The sequence below is a fragment of the Mesoplodon densirostris genome, chromosome 6 (genome assembly GCF_025265405.1).
Source record: "Mesoplodon densirostris isolate mMesDen1 chromosome 6, mMesDen1 primary haplotype, whole genome shotgun sequence".
Taxonomy (NCBI): domain Eukaryota; kingdom Metazoa; phylum Chordata; class Mammalia; order Artiodactyla; family Ziphiidae; genus Mesoplodon; species Mesoplodon densirostris.
In genome coordinates this window covers 129,733,464-129,759,281 of record NC_082666.1, presented here as the reverse complement: position 1 = coordinate 129,759,281, position 25,818 = coordinate 129,733,464, and the positions used below count along the sequence as shown (strand labels likewise).

The window sequence follows — 25,818 nt, the reverse complement described above, 5'->3', positions numbered from 1 at the left end:
CAGACCCAGCCGCTCCGCGGCATGTGGGATCTTCCCACGAACCCGTGTCCCCTGCATCGGCAGGCGGACTCTCAACCACTGCGCCACCAGGGAAGCCCTTCTCCCCTTTCTTAACGTATTAGTTATACTTTTTCTTTTTTACTTTTTCAGTGGTTGCCATAGTGTTTGCAGTATTCATTTATAACTAACCCAACTCTGCTTTCAAATAATATTATAACACTTCACAGTACAGTAATGTGAGTACCTTATAATAAAATAATTCTGATTCCTTCCTCTCATTCCTTGTATCATTGCTGCCATTCATAAGCATATATATCTATACATATATATATCTTTATATACATGCATAACATAGATAGTTGAATACATTGTTGCTATTATTTTGAACAAACCGCTACCTCTTAGATCAATTAAGAATAATAAGAAGAAAAGTTTATTTTACCTTCTCTTATTCTAATTCAGTGCTTTTACTTTATGTAGATCCAAGTTCCTAACCTATATTATTTTCCTTCTCTTGAAAGAACTTTTAACATTTTTCATATGGCTGGTTTACTGGCTATGAATTCTCTCAATTTTTGTTTGTCTGAGAAAGTCTTTATTTCTCCTTTACTTTTGAAGGATAATTTTGCAGAGTGCAGAATTCTAGGTTGGTAATTTTTTTTTCAACACTTTATTTCACTCCACTCTCTTCTTGTTTGCACGGTTTCTAGAAGTTGGATGTAATTCTTTTCTTTGTTCTTCTGTAGGTAAGGTGATTTTCCCCCCTCTGGCATCTTCTAAGGACCTTTTCTTTATCTTTCTTTTTCTGTAGTTTGAAAATTATCTGCCCATGTGTAGATTTTTGACATACGGTCTACTTGATGTTCTCTGAATTTCCTGCATCTGTGGTTTGGTTTCTGACATTAAGTAAATTATCAGTCATTATTGTTTCAAGTATTTTTTCTGTTTCTTCCTCTCTTTCTTCTCCTTCTGGTGTTCTTGTTATGCGTGTGTTACACCTCTGTAGTCGTCCCACAGCCCTTGGAGGTTCTGTTTCTGGTTTTTTTTTCAATGTTTGTACTCTTAGACTTTCAGTTTTCAAGGATTCTATTGACCAATCCTCAAGCTCAGATTCTTTCCTCAGCTGTGTCCAGTCTACTAATAAGCCCACCAAAGGCATTCTTCATTTCTGTTACAGTGTTCTTTTTATCTCTACCATTTATTTTTGGTTCTTTCTTAGGATTTCCATCTTTTTGCTGGCATTGCCCATCTGTTCTTTCATGCTGTCCACTTTATCCATTAGACCCCTTAACATATTAATCATAGGGTTTTTTTTAAGCATTTTAAAATTTTACTCTAATAGGTGTAGTATGATTAATTTACATTTACTATTTTGCGTGCTACATACATTTAAATAGGATATCCCTTTCTAATCCCCGTCTAGTATCAGGAAAATGCTTGTAAGTTTGTTCTACCTTGTTGGTAATGGTATGCATTTTAAGTGGCACTGGGCATCCCCCCCACTCCAGTCCATCATCTTTAATCACAGTTGTTTTAAGTTCCTGGTCTCATAATTCCAACATCACTTCCATGTCTGGTTCTCATGCTTGCTTTATCTGTTTGTCTTTGGTATGACTTGTCAATTTTTCTTTTTTTTTTTTTGCGGTACGCGGGCCTCTCACTGTTGTGACCTCTCCTGTTGCAGAGCACAGGCTCTGGACGCGCAGGCTCAGCGGCCATGGCTCACGGGCCTAGCCGCTCTGCGGCATGTGGGATCTTCTCAGACCGGGGCATGAACCCGTGTCCCCTGCATCGGCAGGGGGACTCTCAACCACTGCGCCACCAGGGAAGCCCCTGTAAATTTTTCTTGATAGCCAGGTACTATGTACCAAGTAAAAGGAACTGCTGTAACTAGGCCTTTGGTAATGTGGTGGTGAGATACGAAGGGAGAGGAAGCATTCCATGGCCCTGTAATTAGGGCTTGGTCTTTTAGTGAGACTGTGCTTCCGGGCTGCGAACTTCACAAATGTGTCTCAGTTCTTTCCTCTCCCCTTAGTTGGGACAGGATGGCTAGGTGGGATGGAGTTGGGTATTTCCCTTCCCCCAGATCATTCAGGCTCTGATAATACTCCAGCTGATTAGGCTCTGGTTCACTAGTTTCTCCCAAGGGCAGGCCTTCTTAAGAAGAACAGAACGCTCTGACATATTTTGAGAGGGTTCCTTTCCCATCACCTGCCAGAACCTTGTGGAGATTTTTCTCAGTATTCACGTAGGAGCAGAATAGCTGGTAGGTGTATGTTTTACGTTTTAAGGAATTGCTAAATTGTTTTTCCAAAGTGGTTGTACTATTTAAAATTTCCACCAGCAGTCCAGTTTGTCCACGTCCTCTCCAACACTTGGTATGGTCAGTCTTTTTTATTTTTTGCCATTCTGATAGCTGTCTCATGGTCGTTTTATGTTGTATTTCCTTAATGATTAATGGTATTGAGTTCCTTTCATATGCTTATGTTCATCTGTGTATCTTCTTTGGCGAACTGTCTGTTCAAATCTTTTCCCATTTTAAAAAATTGGGCTTGTGTTCTTGAGTTGTGAGGTCTCTTTATATATTCCGAACACAAGTTCTTTATTAGATATAATAATATCTAATAGATATATTATTTATTAGGGCTTGGTGAGACCAAGCCCTAATAAATATGTTTTGCAGACATCTACTCTTCATGCATGGCTTTCCTTTTCACTTTCTTGACAGTGATTTTAAAAGAAGCAAAAGTTCTTAAAATTAATGAAGTCTAATTTCTCAATTTTTTAAATGGAATGTGCTTTTGGTGTCATAGCTGAGAAATTATTGCCTTACCCAAGGTCACAAAGTGTTTCTTCTATGTTTTCTTCTAAAGTTTTGTAGTTTTATGTTTCACATTCAGTTTTGTGGTCCATATTAGTTTTTTTTGTTTTTTGTATATAGTGCATATGGATTGAAATTCTTTTTTAGGTTGTTTTTTCAACTATGGTTGTCCAATAGTTTTAGCACTATAAGTTGAGAAGACTGTTGTTTCTCCACTGAATTGCCTTTGCATCTTTGTCAAATATCACTTTTTAATATAGGTGTGGGCCTGTTTCTGGACTCTGTTCTTTTCCATTGATATATTTGTTTATTTTTATTGCAGTACTACAGTTTTGATTACTGATGCTTTATAGTAATTCTTGGAATTGGTTAGAATTATCCTCGAACCTTTGTTCTTCTTTTACAAAGTTGTTTTGGCAATTCTAGGTTTTTTGCAGTCTGTTATGAATTTTGTTATCAGCTTGTCAATTTCTACAGAAAACGCCTGCTGGAACTTTGGTTGAGATTGCATTAAATCTATAGATAAATTTGGAGAGTATTAGCATCTTAATAATATTGGATCTTCTGACCTCTGAACATATTTTTCCATGCTTTTATTTTTACTTTTTGTGGCTTTATATTTCAAATGTGTTTCTTATAGACAGGCAGTCTATAGGTTGGTCTTGCTTTTTTATCTAAACTGACTACCTCTGCCTTTTAAGGGGAGTGTTTAGACCATTCACATTTAATGTGATTATTGACATGGTTAGATTTAAATCTGTCATAATTTGTTCTCTATTTGGTCCATCTGTTCTTTGTTTCTTTTTCCCTCTTTATGTGCTCTTTTGGATTAACTGAAATTTTTTTACAATTTCACTTCTTCTGTTGGCTGATAAGCTGTAATTCTTCATTGTGCTATTTTGATGATTGATTTAGGGTTTATATTATCTATTTTTACTTATCATTGTCTTTCTTCAAATGATATTATGATGCTTTACATTAGTATAAGAACTTTACAATAATATATTAACATTTCTCTCCTCCCATCCTTTATGCTATTATTGTTATACATTTTTTTATGTATATGCTATAAACCCCAAGTATATTATTTTGTTTAAACAGCCAGTTAAACTTTAGGGATTTAAATAACAAGAAAAAATATTACACGTTTATCCATGCAGTTTCTATTTCCAGTGCTTTTCGTTCCTTTGTGTAAATTCATATTTCCATTTGATATCATTTTCCCTATAACTGAAGGATATCCTTTAATATTCTTTATCATGTAGGTTGGCTGGTGATGAATTCTTTCAGCTTTTGTATGTCTGAAAATGTCTTTATTTCACCTTTGTTTTTGAACAAAGGTTATAGTATAACAGGTTATAGTGTGATAGGTCGGCAGTTTTTTTCTTTCAGCACCTTAAGGATATATCTGTTTTAATGTTGCTTTTTAATTCTAACATGTATCAGTTCTGTGTCGGTCTTGATTGATTGATTATTCTAATTATGAGTTATGTTTTCCTGCTTCTTTGTATTCCTGGTAATCTTTGATTGGATGTCAGAAATTTATAATTTTGCCTTATTGGATGCTGGGTATTTTTATATTCTTATAAGTATTCTTGTGCTTTGTTTTCGGATGCAACTAAGTTAGTAGGAAGCAGTTTGATCCTTGCAAGTCTTGCTTTTACGATCTGTTAGGCGGTTGCAGATCTGTTCTCAGTCTAGGGCTAATTATTCCTCACTACTGAGGCCATTCCTTCTCTGTGAGTATTCCTGGCCTTTTGAGTACCAAGCACTCTGTTCTCTAATCCTTTCAGATGTTCCTCCTCCCCTCCCCCCTTCCATAGTTCCCTCATTTGCATACACTAATCAATTTTCTGCCAAATACTTGAGTGGGGCCCTCTGCAGACTGCAGGGTTCTGTCTCTGTGTATCTCTCTTCTCTCAGGCACTCTGTTCTGTGGTCTCCAGCTGCCTTGGTCTCCCTGACTCTCAGCCCCATTTCTACAACTCAGGGAGTTGGCTGGACTCTATCTGGGTTCCCTCAAGGCAGTAGACTGGGGGAAACTGTAGGGCTCACCTCACTTGCTTCCCATCTCCCAAGAATCAGTGTTCTTTCTTGGTTGAAATCCAGTGTTTTGACAAAAATTGTTTCATATATTTTGGCTGTTTTTTGTTGTTGTTTCAAGGGAGTGGGCAGATCTGGTTCCTGTTACTGCATCTTGGGCAGAAGTAAAGCTTTCTATATCACTCTCACTATTTGTAGCTATTTGGGGAGGAATATGAAGGACAGATACCCAAGTCTTACAGATTCTGAAAATGAGCTGTGTGGTACTCTGTTGATTTTAACACAAGCCGAATTCTCAGAATTACGTTTCTCCCTTCTTCTACTCTCCCTTCCCCAGATTGAACTATGGTTCCTCTGATGTGCATCTCTTAGGGTAAGTAGCTATTTGTCCCAGAATTCAACGATAAGACCCAGTCTGGTTGCACAGAAGCCATTCGTTTAGGCTGCCCTTCCTGCTTCTACAGTGGTGCTTGTGAACTTTGTCCTCCATGAAATAGGCTGCTGAAATGTAGCCCCGAGTCGCTCTCTAATCTTCAGGCCCAAATCTTCTTGTACTTCCTCTGCACAGACCAGCGTCAATCCAGCAGGGATTTTCAGGAGAAGAGCAGCCATTGCTGGGAAGGTGGGGAAGTGGGAGAATAGTGCTCATGTGCGGGTCACTGATCAAGCTATTTAGCAATCACATGAGAGAGAGGAGAACAGGAGCAAGCTGCTTTTACTTAGTTTCACTTAACAAATGTTTCTTAGTGTTTCATTTATGCCAGGCACTGTCCAGAGTGCCAGGAATACCAAAGGAATTCAGGAAAATATCAATAACTAAACCCATCCTCTTCCGACAACTCCACTTTCTTTGAGTCAAAGCTAAAGTCATTGCAGTGACCTCCATATGCAGTCTGGCTCCCCATCACCTCTCTGAAATCATCTACTCTTCCCCTTGTTTGTTCTGTTCCAGCTGTTCCTCAAAAATGCCAGATGCGTTCTTGCCTCAGGGCCTTTGCACTGGTTATTTCCTCTGCTTGGGAAGCTGTTCCTCCAAATATCTGCATATCTAACTACCTCACCTTCTTCAAGCCTTTGCTCCTCAATAACACCTACCCCACTGTCCTATTTAAAATTCTGTCTCCCCTTACCTGCACCCCTATGTTCACTGCAGCACTGTTCACAACAACCAAGACATGGGAGCAACCTAAGTGTCCGTAGACAGAGGAATGGATAAAGAAGGTGTGGCACAGATATACAATGGAATATTACTCAGCCATAAAAAAGAATGCAATAAAGCCGTTTGCAGCAACATGGGTAGACCTCATACTAAGTGAGGCAAGTCAGACAGAGAAAGCCAAATATCATAGGATATCACTTATATGTGGAATCTAAAAAAATGATACAAATGAACTTATTTACAAAACAGAAACAGACACAGAAAGCAAACTTATGATTTTCAAAGGGGAAAGGTCGGTGGGAGGGACAAATTAGGAGTTTGGAATTAACAGATATATACTACAATATATAAAATAGATAAACAACAAAGACTTACCATATAGCACAGGAAATTATATTCAATATCTTATAATAACCTATAATGGAAAAGACTGAAAAAGAATATATATGTGCTGTACACCAGAAACTAACACATTGTAAATCAACTATACTTCAATTTAAAATTTTTTTAAATTAAAAAAATAAAATTCTATCTCCTCTTTCAGATTCTCAATCTGCCTTACTTGCTCTAGTTTTCCATGGCATTTATAAACCTCTAAGTTATTATAAAATATTCTTATTGTGTCTCCCCAAACTTGAATGTAAGCTCCAGGAAGGAAGGATTTTGTCTGATATGTATCCAAGTACGCTAAACAGTGCCTGGCACGTTAGTGAAAGAATAAATAGTATATCCTAATCTTTAGATGCTTACAGCCAGGGAAGGAGGAGTTTCTCAGATTACTAAACTCAATATCTAGTTGCAGGGAACTATTTATGCCTGAAAGAGGTTAGTGAGCTACCAAATCCTTAAATTTGCATGTCATCAGGTACTACTGTTTTAATTTAATTGTATTAAATTTTTTCTAGTTTGACTTTAAAATGTACTTCCCAATTTCTTTTGTTTGTTTGCTTGCTTTTTGTCAAAACTAGCATTTATTTCGGCCTACTAGCTCATACCTGACTTAAAAATATATGTTTCTTTGTATGTGTACCTTTATGAAAAGATTCAACAACAAACATCACCTGGCTTTTCTCTAACCCCTTTCACCAGATTCCTCTCTATCAGAAGGTGGGGTGTATGGGGAGGAGTTGGGAAGGGAGCTGTAAGCTCTTTTTAATCTTTTTGCCCTAATGCGATAGAATTTTTCTGTTATTTTAGGTCTTTGGCATATTTCTTATCTTTTAGAGCTTTGATCTTCAGAGTTTTTTTTACTATGTAATCATGATCTTATTTTTGGTAATCTATCTTAATTTTGTCTATTCCTTGTGGCCTTTGGACAAAGTCATGCGTTTAGACAATTTGGCCTCATGTTACCTTTCTTATATTTCCTGCATTTAAGTGTAATTTGTTCTTAAGCTCACTTCATGACTATTAATGTCTTATGCTTTCTTTCCATTGGATGGTTCTAATGAGAGCTGTAATCCTAGTTGGATATTTTTTTTTAAGAAAAATATCAATAATTTTTCTAAAAAAAAAAGTAATAGTTTAAACATGGAAAATACAGAAAAGCACAGATAGAATAAAATTCAACTGGAGTGTCAATGTGGAGAGGGCTGTTGTTAACATTTTGTGTGCTTGTTTTTGATGTGCATTGGCGAGGGTGTTAAGAAGGAGAAATTGAGATGGCCAGGGACAGGGGGAAACTCTAACATTTATGTTTGCAGGGGGCTGGCGGGGGAGAGGTATGTCGGAGAAAGAAGTTGAAGTTGATTGAAGAATGAGGTGAGGGAAAGGAATCCAGGATGACTCTTAGGTTTCTGACCTGAATGGTACTGACATTTACTGACATGAGCTGAGGATGAATTGCAAGGAGTCGATCTAGCGGGGGGGATCTAAGGGTAAACTTTTGGACAAGTTAATTTTTTTTCCTTCCAGTTTTATTGAGATATAATTGACAAATAGCACGGTAGAAGTTTAAGGTATATAGCATAATGATTTGATTTACGTACATCATGAAGTTATTATCACAATAAGTTTAGTGTACATATATCATCTCACACAGGTACAAAATAAAGTATATATATCTGCATATATATTTTACTTTTTTCCTTTTGGCCTTAACATTCTTGGCTGATTTGTGTTGATAATATGTATAAAGCAGGTAACTAATGAGAACCTACTGTGTAGCACAGGGAACTCTACTCAGTGCTCTGTGGTGACCTAAATGGGAAGGAAATCCAAAAAAGAGTGGATGTATGTATATGTATAGCTGATTCACTTTGCTGTACAGTAGAAACTAACACAACATTGTAAAGCAACTATACTCCAATACAAATTTAAACAAACAAACAAAAAAGAATTTGGACAAGTTAATCTGAGATGCCTATCAGACATGAAATGAAGATTCTGAGTAGGCAGTTGAATGTGAGTCTGGAAGTCAGGGCCAGAAGTATGAATTCGAGAGTCATCGGGATATTTATCGATAGTATTTATAGCTGTGGGACCGCAGGGTAGTGAGTGCAGAGTGGGAAGAGAAGAGGGGAGGGATGGAGACCAGGGACAGCCCATGTACGGGGACTGGAGGAAGAGATGCCAGCACCGAGAAGGCAAGCAGGGTACCTTCCCCTCCTCCTGCATCTCTCTGGGGCCTGCTTCCAGGCTGGGCTCACAGGAAGCATTCAGAAAGCATTTGCTGAAGGAAGGAACAAGTAACTGGCTGGAGAAGTAAGCGGGTATGTTGCCACACCATGCGCCTTTCCTGGCTGTGTCCAGGCCAGAGCACAGAATGATGTCTCTTGTCCACCTCAGTCACGTACTGGGATGGAAAGTTCCACACCTGGCAAGCCCTCCCTGGTAGTTTTTTTTTTTTTTTTTTTTTTTTAACACTTTATAAATTACATGTTTGAACTGAACTGAAGTCTTCTCTTCTTCCTTTACTTCAGTGCAGATAAATAGCTTTAACTATTATTTGGCAAGTGGGGAAATGCCTGAACCAGTACGTTACCATGATACATTGGTTTGTTTTTTCATTAAAAGACACCGACCTTCATCCTTGGCAATCCATCAAGACCATATATTTTTCAAGTGCCAACAAGAGTGAAATGACTTTGACCAATTTGAAGCAAATTGCTCTATTTTTTTTCCCTCTTTCTGTTGAAGTACATGGATTTAAAATTCCTCCTGAAGTACATCCAAATTACAACAGAAAACAAGGCTAAAAACTGAATATCTGAAGGAATAACTAGAGATCTTTAGATAGTTACCAATGGGTTTTTTTGGATTCAATTTTATGTAATTAACTAATGTTGTAAGATACCATTCATATCCCAATAGTGGCATTATTTTTAAAAGATCACTGTAGAGGATACAGAACTATGAACAAGATGTTTCCAATTAAGCAGCACATCATTGACCCCATCACATGGGTAGGGCACTGCAAAGTTTGGTTGTGTGAGGGTGTTTGGCACCAGCAGGCTTTTGAATGGTTGGAGTTAAGTGGAGACTTAAAAAGAAAAAGCATCGCATTTAATGGCCAAAACAGAGCTATGTCGTGAGAGCGTTGAGGTCTTTATGCAGCAGTGCTCATGCAGACAGCTGATGCCAGTTCTGGAAACTGGTGTTAAGAGCAGTGGGATGAAACAGAGTTGATGAGTTAGACAGAAAGGGCAGCCCATTTTCGTATTCCTTTCATAACACAGCCAGAAGGAAGCAAAGGCTGCACAAACAAATGAAAATTCCAGCTCAGAACTTGACATTTAAAATATCAAAATTATAGTTGGAAGAGATTAAAACTGCCGTCCAGTCGTGGTGTTTTTCCATTCATCTTTGCTGGTGGATGAAAATAACTATTATTTTTAAAATTCCCACTCTCTGTACCAGAAGAGTTTTGTATTAGAATGACTGAGGGCTGGAGTGAAACTTCTCAAAGCATAGGTAAAAGGAAAAGAAGTGGTAGTAGAAGGTGGATAAGCCTTCCAAACATCTTTAAAATAGACACGATCAGCCCCAGTACCCAGGAGACCTTCATCAGTGGAAAAACAAAGTCCACGTCCTCCCTGAAGGTGGTCTGCTTTCAGGCACCTCAGAGAATGATTTGAATATGCAGGCTTGCATCATTTTAGCTATTTCCCTGGCCGTGAGAAATCATCATCACTGGATAAAAGGACCAGCGTTTGGGAGAGTTTTACACAGTCTATGTAACTAAGTCAAGGAATTTTAAAGAGGAATTTTTATAAGCCCCAAAGGGAAAAAGAGTTCCCTGTATCACAGCAGTACAGACACTGTGTTGTGTTCCACGGTGGGGACACCAAGGATGAATTTCGTGAATTCCCTCTTTGTCTCACACATTTATACCAGTTTCTTTTTAGGAATCAGGATTTAAAAATTTTTTTATTGAAGTATAGTTGCTTTACAATGTTGTATTAGCTTCTACTGCACAGCAAAATGAATCAGCATTACATATACATATATCCTCTCCCTTACGGGTTTCCCTCCCATTTAGGACATTACAGTGCATTAAGTAGAGTTCCCTGTGCTATGCAGTATATTCCCATCAGCTGTCTATTTTATACATAGTATCAATAGTTGGATATGTGTCAATCCCAGTCTCCCAACTCCTCCCACCCGACCCCTTTCCCCCTTGGTATCCATATATTTGTCCTCTACATCTATGTCTATTTCTGCTTGGCAATTAAGGTCATCGATACCATTTTTCTAGAAGGAATCAGGATTTTTAAAAGCAGAAGACATTCACTTTCTTAGACATTGCCATTAAACTTTACATAAAGTAGGAATACAGAGATAACAGCTACTGCATTGAAAAGGAACTTGTGTTCTTCATCACCCTGGCGTAGTCCTGAGCGGTGGAATGGTGGAGCCAGATTCAGGGCAGACGGGGGCTTTAACAAGGAGCAGCCAGCAGTGAGGGAGCTGCCTCCTTTTAAGTCCCCAATTAAAATGCCTTTCCCGTTAAGGAATGTACATTACATTTTCTATTCTCCTTTAATCTGATCCTTTTCCTCTAACCTGGGAAAGTATCATCTTTCTCAAAGTGCACACATCACCTCCTCAGAGACTCTCCCTGCCTCTCTGTCCTTCTCTTCTGACTCAAGACACAAATACACTTCTGCTCTAGTCTATAGCAGTAGTTTACAGTAGAATCAATGATATAAAATGATTGTTAAGGAAAAAAAGTCCATACCCTTTTTCTTCTCCTTTCCTTTGGTCTTCTTGACAGAGGAATCTTCTGAAATGCTCCAACTCAGTGGGTGAGTTTGGGCAAAAGGAGAAGAGAGGAGGTGCTGGAAGGTTACAAACGGACCTTTGTCTGCCTTGTCGCCCACCCACCAGGACCGGGGAGAGGAGGGGCGGCGGGAGACAGGGCTTCGAGACCTGCCCCCCAGACGCTTCCAAACCAGGCAAGAGTGAACCAGCAGCTTCTCTACCGAAGGAAATAGCTGGTCTGGACAGGAACCTCAGGGAGGCGGACTGTTAGAGCAATAAAATGTAGGACCTGAGGGATTTAAAGAGAACACAGAGCTCTTCTTCCCTTAAGAGAAGTGTGTGTGTGTGTGTGTGTGTGTGTGTGTGTGTGTGTGTGTGTGTGTGTGAGAGAGAGAGAGAGAGAGAGAGAGACAGAGAGACAGACAGAGCGACAGACAGATAAGGACAAAGAGAGCAGAGAGATAAGGACAGAAAGCAGAGGAGAGGGAGGGAGGGGGCAGGAAGAACGGCTACTGTGATTCAGGAAAGCGGCTGGCTTTGCACCTCCTCCCCTTTCACAGTTTCTTTGTGAGTTTTCACCAAGTTTTCCTCACCATCTAGATCTCTTATTTTGACATTTTGGTAGAAGGTCTATCCCATCTCACCAGCACCTCACGTAAAAAGTCATTATCCGTCACTGGAAAGCAAAAAAATAAAACGACTAAGAAAGAAATCTGTTCTCTGCCTCAGAAATAGAGGCAAGAAAGGAATTTCACTCTGTTTTGAGCAAACTGAACTGGAGTTGTAGCATCTGTTAACTATCCTTTAGCTGTTGTTTTAATTCCATCTGGAGCAGAGTCCCAGGAGTTAGAAAGATTATAACAGAGCAAGATTATCTAGATGGAGAGCCAGAGGTAATCCTGGTTGTATTAATGAGGGCATGGCGGTGAAGGAGAGGTGATGACTTCGGGGATTACAGTGGTTTCCTGCGGCTGGAACGGGGGTGGGGGTGGGAGGAGATAAAACAGAGGAAGAGAAAGAGGCAAGTTGATGAAGTACCACACATGCTGTGCTAAAAACTGCGGAATTTTCCTGAAGGTCAGCGGAAAGATGATGAAAACCATTAGAAAGGATGAACCCGCTGACTGCAGTGTCAAAGGAGGACTGTGTGGGAGGGAAGAGTCTAGAGGCAGGAGGAGGGCGACCCAGAAGAGAGGATGGTCAGGAAGCAAAACTGAGGAGATGTGCTGACCAGTTGGATTTTCTTTTCTTTTTTTTTTTTCTGTCTGTGCCCCGGAGCACGTGGGATCTTTGTTCCCTGACCAGGGATTGAACCTATGCCCCCTGTATTGGAAGCACAGAGTCTTAACCACTGGACCGTCAGGGAAGTCTCCCCAGTTGGATTTTTATGTTTAGGGTACAGGTAGTTGAGAAAAGGGGAGATTCTGTTAACTTTAGAAGGTTTGGACCTTTGGATGGATGATGACGTTACTCATCTTGGAAAAAGAATAAAAAAGAAGAGCAGTTTTGGGTGGAGCAGGAGTGGGGAGAGGAGGATGGTTAGTCTGTGAACGTGGAATTCATTGAAGGAGCCCTGGGTGTAACTGGGGATGTTTAGTAGGCGGTTGGCTAAATGGACTTGGAGCTCAGAAAAGAAATATGAGCTAGAAAATCAGAGTTTATCTGCTAGTCAACTAACCATCAACTAAGTAAGTGATCGAGTTATTCAACTAAATGATAGTTGAAGCCATGGCTGTCCCCGTTAAAGAAGCTGAGCCTGTGCTCTGGGTGCCAGGCAATTCACACGTCTGAACTCATTCGCTCTTCCTTATGACCCCATGAAGTCAGTCCGTGTATTGGCCCCACTTTATAAGAGGGGACACGTCAGAGATGTCAGGGAACCTGCCCAGGATCACACACACGCAGGCTGCAGCCTGCAGGTTCTGGGTCTAGTGCCCACGCGCTTCCCCACGTGCCAGGAATGGACTCCGAGTGAGAAGAGAACTGGGCTGAGGTCAGAATCACAGGGGCCACTGGCATTAAGGGATGAGCAGAGAATGGGAGTGATAGAAGAATTCGGAGGGTTGGTGTGGAAGTCAAAGGAAGGCGTTTCCAGAAGGGAGGTGAGTGGAAGGACCTGCTGACAGCTGTTCTAGGGAAGCCATGTGTACACACGCCGGGATGGAGGAGCACACAGCCAAGTGAAGACCTGCAAAACCAGACTTGGTCAGCAGCCTGAGAGAGCTCGAATCTCCAAGCTCCACTTCACTGAGGCTGGGACAAGTGGCATGGGATCCAAGAAACAGATGCGAGTCGTGTGTGCAGTTGACTGCACATTCCCTTGGCATATTTATAACTACGTTCCCTGTGATGCTTACTACAGAGAGCTGATGCCACAGAGATGGTTAATTTATTTGTACGACTTAAATGTGTAGAAATAAGTGAGTATGAGGAAGAAAGTAGAAACTGTTCAGGCCTCAGTCCATCTGAAGAGCTGTCCATCTCGGTTACCCAGTGCTGACCTAGCCCAGAAGTGCAGTGCCAACACATACTGACTTTCCTCTTCCTCTTATTTCCCTGTTCATCTAACGCTTCTTTATTTCCCCGATTACATTGCTCATTTTGTTTCCTTGTATTTAATCCATAGTTGTTCAAAATAGTTGGTTCCCTTTTATAGTCAGCAATATCCAAATCCATACAGTAGGCCTGGCGTTGTTTCTTGCAGGCCTGCTTCAGGGTGTTACTTTCCATTTCCTCCGGATCATGTTCCTAGTCACTCAGGAAAGATTTCCCCTCAAAAGCACATTTGCATCTGGGCTTTCTAGTCCTTTGTTATGTCTCAAACATTTACTTATCACTGGCTGGACTCCCATCATTTCTAGGGAGAATTATTGAACACTGTTAAACTAGAAACGTCTGTAACTATTCAACCTGATGTCCATGGCACAGAGTTGCCCATTTGGGAAGCAGCTGAGTTGCAAACCAAGGCCTGTAATTAGAGAGGTTGCCCTTGAGACTTTGTTTTTCCTAATATTGCAATATTTATTTATTTATTTGACTGCGCTGGGTCTTAGTTGCGGCATGCGGGATCTTTGTTGCGGCATGCGGGATCTTTCAGTTGCGGCATGTGGGATCTTTAGTTGTGGCATGTGGGGGTCTTTTAGTTGCAGCATGTGGGGTCTTTAGTTGCGGCATGCGTGGAACTAGTTCCCTGACCAGGGATCGAGCCCAGGCCCCCTGCATTGGGAACGCAGAGTCTTAACCACTGGACCACCAGGGAAGTCCCGCCCTTGAGACTTTTAATTTGGGGCTCAAATTTAAAAAAATCTGAAACCAGTATTTGTTTTCTTGTATATGGAAACTTAAGGCATTTTGTCTTATTTTGTTTTTTCCTTATGGCCTGTTACTGAGACCTCTTGTTGAGCCCTGGTTTATGTTGCTCTGGAGACCATCTGTCTCTTTGAGACAAGCTCTGGAGCTTCCCAGAGTAAACTTCTCATGTGAGGTGGGTAAGCCCCTAAATTAATGACAGAGCCAATTCATGATATAGAACTTAAGCAACTATGTTAAAAGTATGGGCATTAAATTTGAAAAGAGAGCTGATTAGTATTTCCTAAAAAACAAGCAAACAAATGATAACAACAACAAAATCCTTCCAATCAGAAGAAGTCTCAGGAGATGTCTTAGGTATAAATAATTGTACACATTGGACATCTTAAGCTTGTGAAAAAAATGAGAACACACATAAACTCTTCCCCTGATTTCCCCCTGAGAGCTCATGCATGTGCCCTGATTTAGAATCTGCTGCTTCTCTGTTCCCTAATTGACCCCTTTCTCCTGTTTCCTTCAGACTTAAATCCTTCTGGAGTTGCTGAGGGTAGGGTGTGGAGAGAAGCAGCAGCCGGTTTCAGCCTTCGCAGGCTCCTCCCAGGAGAGAAGGAGGACCTGTTTTATGTGAGTATCCTTAACAAAAGGAGTTTCAAAATAATGACGCTAATGGAAAACTAATTCACAGTATGTTTGTTGCAATAATAATGAGCTACAGACACAATCACCTGTTAGAATGTCTTTAAAATCTTCCATCCGTTAAAAAGAAACAGTTAACCTGTTTTATTAACTTAATTATTTTTGAACTCAGTACAAGGATATTCTTTTTGATTAAAACTATTTAAAGTTTCCCTTAAGATTTCCTCTGAACCTGGAACATTTGTGCTGAGAATGGTTTTTGCAACTGGGTTGAAGAAGGTAACCTCTATTACCCAAACTTAGTTAGCTTTCTGCCTTTGCAGTGACACTTAGGAAAACTTACTCCACCAAGGAGCCTCCAGTGAAGCCCTTGAGGAGACAGCATTATTCATCACCAAGGGGCTGTCACCTACAATGTCAAGCTGATGCTGCTGCAGCTGTAGGAGGGGACCTGCTTCCCAGAGGCCCTCGTGCTGGAATTAGGATGCACTTGGGAACTGGCAGGATGCCAGACAGGCAGCCGTGGCTGTAACGGGGCTCATGGCGGGGATCTTCTTGCTCAGAAACTTTTCATCAGAAGAGCAAACACATGACCTCCTTTACCTGGGCACGGACAGTAAGTCACACTGGGGGCCTGGGACTTGTTCACAGCATTGGCATGTAGAGGTCGTGAGCACCCTGACAAACCTGATCTTTATTTTTTTGTTTGTTTTTTGTTTGTTTTTTGTTTTGAACATACTAACTTTTTATTCAGTTTGTTTCACACTAATGATAGTAATCTAATAGTGAAATAGTTTGATACAATAGCAATCAATGTTTAAAGTATTTTATGTTTTAAAGTATGGCTCAAGGAACACCCATTACTTAAATGCACTTAGACATAACAAGACAATATTTTTCTCTTGGCATCATTGACACCTATGAACAAAAGCCTAATAGATAGATAAAGGTTTAACCTTCCTTTTCTTTGGTGGCTGTTGAGGGACTTTAAAAGAACAGATAACTCATTTCAACAGGAATCTGCTACTGATACTAACCTCTACATAATCCCTAGCTAAGACGTGGAATGCCAATAACAAACTTTTGTTAGCTTGACCTCCTCCACCCCCTAACAATAAAAGTTATCCCCAAACCCATGTTTTTATTTTAGATGTATTGATCTTCTAGTATAAGGCTTGGCCTTTTATTATTTTTATTTTTTAAAATATTTATTTATTGGCTATGTCGGGTCTTAGCTGTGGCACATGGGATCTTTTGTTGTGGCACGTGGACTTCTCTCTAGTTGTGGCACATGGCTCCAGAACACGTGGGCTCTGTAGTTGCAGCACTTGGTTTCCCTAGTTGTGGTGCACAGGCTCAGTAGTTGCAGCACGCAGGCTTAGTTGCCCCCCAGCATGTGGGATCTTAGTTCCCTGACCAGGGATTGAACTGGCGTCCTGTGCATTGGAAAGCGGATTCTTAACCACTGGACCACCAGGGAAGTCCCAAGACTTGGCCTTTTAAATACCAAATGCAATCAGTGGCCAACAACCTGACTCCTTCTGGAGAGTGAGAAGAAAGCAGAACGGAGAAATTTCTTTGAATTGTTTGGTGACTTTTAGCAAATTTAAAGAGGTCAGTAAATCCTGAGGTTTGGAGCTAAACCTACTGGTAAATAGTTAATTACATTTCTTAGACACTGCAGTCTTTATCTTGTGATGAACCTGACCTTTAAATATCATAGAAATAAAATCAGAAAAAATGGACCTCCAGAGAGAACTGAATCTAGGAGAAGTGTCCAGTTTTAGGAGCCCATGAAATATTTAGAATAAATGTTAACATGAAAATACATTTTGGCAGGAAAAGAGGCCAAGAAGGAAGGGAACTTGAAAATAAGGCCTTTGGTTTCCTGGCAGTCTAAAAGAGGCATTGGACTGACAGTAAATGGAATCATAGCCCAGATCACAACGATAATTTTGTGATTGGTTGGAAACAACCTACTTATCAAACGGAGAAAGATGGAAAGATTGATTAAGTGTGCCAGCGTGTGTTCTTTGTGGATCCCGAGTGACTGTCGAAGCTTCCCAGGTACAAGCCTCTGGTTGGCTGGTAATGATAACAATGACAGTATTGACAGTAGTAAGAATCGTGTCATTGCCAAGTGTGCCAAGCAGTTTAGAAATGTGGGCATGGGCCTCCCTGGTGGCGCAGTGGTTGAGAGTCCGCCTGCTGATGCAGGGGATACGGGTTCGTGCCCCGGTCTGGGAGGATCCCATATGCCGCGGAGCGGCTGGGCCCATGAGCCATGGCTGCTGAGCCTGCATGTCCGGAGCCTGCGCGTCCGGAGCCTGTGCTCCGCAACGGGAGAGGCCACAACAGTGAGAGGCCCACATACCGCAAAAAGAAAAAAAAAAAAAAAGTTTAGAAATGTGGGCTTCTTCGACCCAAGCAACATTCTTTCATGAGGTAATTTTTCACATGGGGGAACTGAGGCCCCAAAAGATTAGGCAGCTTGGCCAACATCACGCAGCTGGTAAGTAGTGGAGCTGAAACTGGAAAGAAGACAACATTAGGCTGTTAGCCCGTTGTCTCAGTGAGTCGTAGAAGGAGTGGCATGAGAGATGAGAGAGTCTGAAATAACAGCATTACTCAAAAAGGCTGCAGCCCACAACCTGAGTATAAACGAACCACACATCCCCTCTGGGACTCAGAGCCTGCCTTCTTGTACCCCCTTAGTCTATGTTCTATTAACCTGGCTTGAGACCATTCTTCCTTGGATGCTTATAAACTTGAATCAGCTAAACAGTTTCCTACAAAGTCAGATATGGAAAATTGCCAAAATGTCCATCCTTTGGATAGAGTTTCTAAGTGGTTATAATTCTAGGAGTAAAATGATGATGCCAGACACTCAGTAAATATTTGTTGAATGAATGAATGAGTTAATAAATGAATGAGTGAGAGGATAAGATACTTGGGTAGACGGTAGGTTGTTGGGAGTTATTCAGCATTCAGTAATAATTTATTGAGTGTCTACTGTGTACTGTGATTGATGTTTAGTGTCAGTGAGGACCAGCTCAGCAGCGAGCCGCCACTGTTTTCTCAAAGTGCAGGCTACAAAACCGTACTATAAATCCTCAGTTTTCTCCCTTGTAAAATAAAAGGTTTAACTGATGGTTTTTGTGGTACCTTCCATTTCCCACTTTCTGTGAGCATATGATTCTCAATATATTTTTAAAATAAACTTTAAAATTTCAGAATAGTTTTAGATTTATAGTTGCTAACAATACAGAAACTTCGATATACCTATATCTCTATTATTTAACATCTTACATTCATGTGATATATTTGTTACAATTAATGAATTGATATTGATAAATTGTTATTAACTAAAGCCCATACTTTATTCATTTTTTCTTGGTTTTTTTCCTAATGTCCTTGCTCTGGACGCCACATTACATTTACTGTCAAGTCTCCTTAGGGTCCTCTGGGCTGTGACCATTTCTTAGACTTTCCTTGTTTTTGATGACCTTGACAAATTTTGAGGAGTACTGGTTAGGTGTTTTGTAGAACGTCCCTCAATTGAGATTTGTCTAGTATTTATCTTGTGATTAGACTTGGGTTGTGTGTTTTGGGGAAGAAGGCCACAGAGGTGAAGTTCCATCTTCATCACATTATATCACGGGCACTTACTGGGAACGGACTCATCACAGTGGATGTTGACCTTGATCCTGGCCGTGGCAGTGTGTGTCAGGTTTCTCCACTGCAAAGTGGGTTGTCTTCTCCCCACCGCATGCCACATCCTTTGGAAGGAAGTCAGTCTGTACAGCCCACACCCGAGGAGTCAGGTTATGCTCCACCTCCTTGAGTACCTGCATACAGTTTTTGGAATTCTTCTGCACATGAGATGTGTCTGTTGTCCCTCATTTGTTCATATCAGTATGAACTCATGGATATTTTATTTTATACTTTGGATTATAATCCAATAGTACCTTCTTCTTTTCTTTTTTTTTTTTTGGCTGGCTGTTTGGCTTGCGGGATCTTAGTTCCCCGACCAGGGATTGAACCCATGCCCTCGGCAGTGAAAGAACGGAGTCCTAACCACTGGACTCTCAGGGAATTGCCTCCAATAGTACTTTAAAAATGTTATTTTGTTGCTCAAATTGTTCCAGCCTTGGCCGTTGGGAGTCCTTTTGGTTTTCTCCTGTGTCCTTTTGATATAAACCATCATCAGATGTTAGGTTTTTTTCCCCCAACATTTTCTTACTTTCTGACACTACAAGAAGCTCCAAGCTCATCTTGAATATTTCCTGTCCCAGTCCTAGAATCAGCCATGTCCTCAAGGAATGCTGGTTCCTTTTATTGGAGAATGGATTGGAAACGCAGACCCAGGCACTAGATGGACTCACTGCCACTGGAGTGTCATGACTTCTGGGCCCTCTCTGCTGATGGAGCTGGGAAATACAGGTGCATGTAGTAATCTATGTGCCCACATCTGTAGGTATTTCTCTATGTAACCATTGTATTTATATCAAGCTACACATTAGTTTATGTTGACGTCTCCAACTCTAATCTGTTTCTACATGAACTGTTCTGACCTTCTCCCCTTGCTGATGGGTAACCTCGCTCTCCTGTCCCCACCATCTGCCACTCATTTAGTTGTTCTGTTCCAGCATTTGTGTACAGCAGTGTCAGAATTGTTAACCCATAGCCTGCAATAAATAATTTTATCAACTAGGACACAGTGCTTATGTGCAGTGTCTTTTGCCCTCAGTTTTATAGGCCCCATTTACAAAGTTGCTCAGGTCAGCACCTTTCCCTCTACCCCAGGCTCCAGTGAGGTTGTTTTGTACATTTGTAATACAGTTAGATTGTTCTATCACATTCTGCATTCCATCCTGTGATACCCCAACCTCTTAAATATACTTTTTTAATGTGCATGCATTAAGGATCAGTCTTCGTGCTGTAAAGGTCTATGGGTTTTGACAAATACGTAGTGTTAACTATTCACTATTACATTATGATACAGAATAGTCTCACTGCCCTAAAATATCTCCTGGACTTCACCTAATCTGTCCTCCCCCTGCCTGGAACTCTGGCAGTTATTGATCTTTTTACCATTTCTATAGTTTTACCTTTTTCAGACTATAATATAATTGGAAATATGTAGTATGTAGCCTGTATAGACTGGCTTCTTTCACTTAGCAATATGTGTTTGAGTCATTCACGTGTTTTTAGAGTTCAGTAGTTTATTTCTTCTTATCACTGAATAATTTTCCATGATACTGATATACCACAGTTTGTTCATCCTTTCACCTGTTGAAGGACATCTTTGTTGCTTACAGTTTTTACATTTATAAATAAAGGTGCTATAAAGGTTTATGCAAGTTTTATGTTGACATACATTTTTGAATTTTTTGATCAATGTCTTTTTAACATTTTTCAGGTTGATTGTAATTGTTGATTTGTAATTATCTAGCTTTTATATGACTTCTCAAATATAGCCGTTTAAAAAATAATTTTCACATAAGTCTGTTCAGAATCAGGTACCATTTTTTATAAAAGTATAAACAATGAACCTGTTAGTGTTTTATGGAATAAGAGAACTCTAACTATAGGGCGTTTTAGAAGTATTTACATTTAATATTCTTTGAAATATGAGCAGACATGTGGTCTGCTGAGGCCATTTCTTTTACACTGCAGGGAAATTTATAGGTGTTAAATTAGCTGCAAAGTTGTTGCTTTACTGCTCACTAATAAAACATGTTAAAAATTGCATATTTCGAAATCCAAATAGAAGCATTTGCAAGTTGAAGTAATAAATACAACACTGTATTAGATAACTAAAACCAGCTCCCTTTGTGTATATACATATCAGATAGGACACAGGAAATGCCAAGAAATAGTAAGCTATGGAAATATTTTCCCTGGATATTTCATCTCTAAATACATGATATGTTTTTACATATATTATAATCCTATTAAAACATCACTTACTGTTTCATAGGATGTGGGCATGCATTAGAGTGGGAGGCAAATATATCCACTAAAATTAGCCTAAAACATGATAACAATTCTACCAAAAGAAAGGCTTTCTATAACACTGTCTTCTGTCCTTGGCAAGTTAGTCTTTGCTTTTCTCACTAATATTCCAAACAGGGCTCCTTTGAGGATGAAGTAGCAAAAATTGTCCCCACATTGTTACCACCTTACAGAACTTTCACTGTGTTTTCCCACAGAATCCGAGTGACTTGTGCTGATTGGACCAGCAAGGCTGAAGTGTAAAATATCCTGCATCAGGAAAGCTTCAGCAGTGTATGTTGGGCTTCCCTGGTGGCCCAGTGGTTAAGAACCCGCCTGCCAGTGCAGGGGACACAGGTTCGAGCTCTGGTCCAGGAAGATCCCACATGCCGCAGAGCAACTAAGCCCGTGTGCCGCAACTACTGAGCCTGCACTCTAGAGCCCGTGAGCCACAACTACTGAGCCCACATGCCACAACTACTGAAGCCCGTGTGCCTAGAGCCCATGCTCCGCAACAAGAGAAGCCAACGCAATGAGAAGCCCGTGCACCGCAATGAAGAGTAACCCCCCGCTCGCCGCAACTAGAGAAAAGCCCACGTGCAGCAACAAAGACCCAACGGTGCCAAAAATAGATTAATTAATTTTAAAAAGAAACAGTGTATGCTGTGTTTTATTTTGTGTCTTAAGTTACTCGATGTAAAATATTTCAGAAAATGGGGAAGGCCAAGTATCAGTGAGAATGAGGGGCTTAAGACTATCATACTTGTTCAGTGTGTTTCTCTTCTCCATAGAAATTAGAGCCTTTTTAGTGTCAGAAAATTAATGAGTCCAAACTATGTTGGCAAATGCTGGGATTTTCTTCCCTGACCTAAAAGTTTCAGAGATTTCTCTAGTAGGAGCCTGACTCACTCAGAGGTGAGGACTGGCTTCCCAAGAAGCTCGGGGGGCGGGGGTGGTTAGGGCTTTAATTCAGTGGAAGAAATTCACGAGAGGATTCTTGGGAGTTTGATTCTCTCCAAAGCAGAACATTCCTTATGATCCATTTGACGGGGGCTTTTATAGATAGACTCTGCCCCTTTAATATACAAAATTATAACAGGAAAAAATCTTCTTCTACCTCTCTTTCACACAAAAAATATGTTTGTTTCTTTTATTTTGTTTTTTAGCTGGAGAAGCAGCAAGACAGAACAAGACATTGACCCCCTAGATCTTCTTGCCTTGTTCCCCGATACTCTCAATTATGCCAGCACAGGTGAGTTGATATACAGGTCTCTGGGGAAAGGACATTTACAGAGATTGTTCTTCCCCGTATCCCCGTGATGTGCCAAACTAAACTTACCAAGGATCCTCCAGGAGGAGAGGGATCGACACTCTGCCCCCTTCCCTTCTGAGATTCAGCTTTCTAAGGGCTGAGATAGCCCTGACGGAGGGTCCCTGGTAGCGAAAAAAACATTAAACTTCCCCCAGGAAAAAAGAGGGAGTCTGAGTCAGGAGCTTAGGCTCAACACCAGAGCCTAGAGGTTTGTAGGGGAACAGCGTGTTCTAGATACAGTGCGCAGCTGTGTTTAGAAACCCAATTATACCCGGGCACCTTGGCAAAGTGGTCGTGTTTGTGGAACAGTGGCTGACTGTGTGAGTATAAATCCAATAAGCCTTAGGAGTCTGTGTCCTCAGGGCCACCCTGCTTCCTGCACAGGGTTCTGAAGCAGAAAGGACATCCTCACGGCAGGACAGGGACTCACTGGAGCCTGTCAGAATCAGTTTTCAACAGGGACACTATGTAGAAGTGATTAAAATCAGAACTTTTTAATTGAAGTACAGTTGATTTACAATGCTGTATTAGTTTCTGGTGTACAGCAAAGTGATTCATATATATATATATATATATATTCTTATATATATATATATTCTTTTTCGTATCCTTTTCCATTATGGTTTATTACAAGATATTGAATATAGTTCCCTGTGCTATACAGTAGGACCTTGTTGTTTATCTATTTTATATATAGTAGTTTGTATATGCTAGTCCCAAACCCCTAATTTATACCCTGCCTTGGTAACCATAAGTTTGTTTTCTTCTTTTTAATCTATTTTATTGAAGTATGGTTGATTTACAATGTTGTGTTAATTTCTGCTGTGCAGCAAAGTGATTCAGTTATACATATTTATGCATTCTTTTTCATATTCTTTTCCATTATGGTTTATCACAGGATACTGAATCTAGTTCCCTGTGCTGTACAGTAGGACCTTGTTGTTTATCCATCCTGTATGTACTAGTTTGCATCTGCTAATCCCACACTCCTAATTGATCCCTCCCCACACTTTGGTAACCATAAGTTTGTTTTCTATGTTTGTGAGTCTGTTTCTGTTTTGTAAATAAGTTCACTTGTATCATATTTTAGATTCCACATAAAAGTGATATCATATGATATTTGTCTTTCTCTGTCTGACTTACTTCACTTAGTATGATAATCTCCAGATCCATCCATGTTGCTACAAATGGCATTATTTCATTCTTTTTTATGACTGAGTAGTATTCCATTGTACATACATTACATCTTCTTTATTCATTCATCTGTCAGTGGACATTTAGGTTGTTTCCATGTCTTGGCTATTGTAAATAGTGCTGCAGTGAACATTGGGATGCATATATCTTTTTGAATTATAGTTTTATTTGGATATAGGCCCAGGAGTGGGATTGCTGGAACATATGGTAACTCTATTTTTAGTATTTTAAGGAACCTCCATACTGTTCTCCATAGTGGCTGCACCAATTTACATTCCCACCAACAGTGTAGGAGGGTCCCCTTTTCACTACACCCTCTCCAGCATTTATTATTTGTAGACTTTTTATGATAGCCATTCTGACTGGTGTGAGATGATACCTCATTGTAGTTTTGATTTGCGAGATAATGAGCATCTTTTCATATGCCTATTGGCCATCTGTATGTCTTCTTTGGAGAAAAATCTATTTAGGTCTTCTGCCCATTTTTTGATTGGGTTGTTTGTTTTTTTATTGTTAAGTTACATGAGCTCTTTGTATATTTTGGAAATTAATCCTTTGTCGGTTGCATTGTTTGCAAATATTTTCTCCCAGTCTGTAGGTTGTCTTTTCACTTTGTTTATGGTTTCCTTTACTGTGAAAAAGCTTGTAAGTTTGATTAGGTCCCATTTGTTTATTTTTGCTTATTTCTATTGCCTTAGGAGACTGAGCTTAGAAAACATTGGTATGATTTATGTCAGAGAATGTTTTGCCTATGTTCTTTTCTAGGAGTTTTATGGTATCCTGTCTTATATTTAAGTCTTTAAGCCATTGTCAGTTTATTTTTATGCATGGTTTGGGGGAGCATTCTAACTTCATTGATTTACATGAGGCTGTCCAGCTTTCCCAGTGCCACTTGCTGAAGAGACTCTCTTTTGTCCAGTGTATATTCTTGCCTCCTTTGTTAAGATTAACTGACCATAGGTGTGTGGGTTTATTTCTGGGCTCTCTACTCTGTTCCATTGATCCATATGTGTGTTTTTGTGCCAATACCCTGGTGTTTTGTAAAATCAGGACTTTTAATCGACTGATCAGTTCCTTCCCCCCTGGAACTCTGAAACAAGACTACTCCCTTTGGACTAAGTTCCCAGGTTCCTGGACAATTTGGGGAATGAAGAGTCCTTAAGAGAGAGATACTGAATTACCTACAATGTAGAGGGATGGAGGCTTAAGCAAATGCTTAGAAAAATAAAGAGAGATGCCCAAGTTTTGCATCCAAAACCAATGGAGGTCATACAGATTAATACGCCATTCACTGGGACTCACCAAGAGCTCAGGTGTTTGCCAAACTTGTTTAACTGCTGAAAAAAATTTCTTTTAAACTAAGAATCCTGAAGGACTAGATTCCAAGGAACACTGGTTAGAAAATGCTTCTCGAATGGCAGAACTTTAGATACTAAATCATGACAAAGGAACAGTCAGTTTGGGGCAGGGGCTCTTTCCTGGTACCTGCCCTTATGATTGCTTGACTGTCTCAGGGTAGACTAGCCCCACAGGTCTGCGGCACTAATCACAGTGTTCTAGTAACTCCAACCCAAGGCGGGCAGAGGAGGGGGCGCTGCGCTGAGGTCACAGCCTTCTCCTTGGCTCCGTCCACCCATCCTTGGCCTTTGAAAACGACCCCCTGCAGTCACTCGTTGGCACCGGGTGTAAAGGATTTTCGTCCATTTTACTGTATATCCTCAGTGCCTAGACTCTGCCTGGCCTAGTTTAAACGGTCAATAACTGTGTGTTAAACATTGAACTTCTGGCCTTCTCTGTCCTGGCAAAGTTACTAGAAACCTAACACATTGTTTCCTTTGCGTAGTTTGTGCCTTGCACTGCAGGTCAGACCCTTGTGAAGGTTCAGGAAGTGTGAGAGCAGCAGTGACTGGGAAATCCTGACCGGGTTTGGTGGGCCTAGTCCTCAGCAACACATGGAAAATAACGTTTGATTTGTCAGTCCGATGAAACCCATATCTGCCCAAGTCAGACCAACCTGGCATGGCGGGGGCAGGGGTGCAGTGAAGCCATTTCAAGCTCTGCCAGCTGAATCACTATCCCCCCAACCCTGCGTTGCCCCGTCTAAGGATGACGGGCAGTGTGTTTAACAAGCTGTATGGCAACGTA

General features: G+C 40.5%; 1 protein-coding gene across 1 annotated transcript in view; it reads right to left on the bottom strand.

Moving 5' to 3' along the window:
* The window catches only part of SCRG1 (stimulator of chondrogenesis 1), a 29,906-nt gene extending 10,958 nt beyond the window's left edge, over positions 1–18,948 (bottom strand). The window contains exon 1 of the mRNA XM_060102707.1: positions 18,840–18,948. Within this exon, the coding sequence (XP_059958690.1) occupies positions 18,840–18,948 (109 nt within the window). The remainder of the gene's footprint in view (positions 1–18,839) is intronic.
* Positions 18,949–25,818: the final 6,870 nt, after the last annotated feature.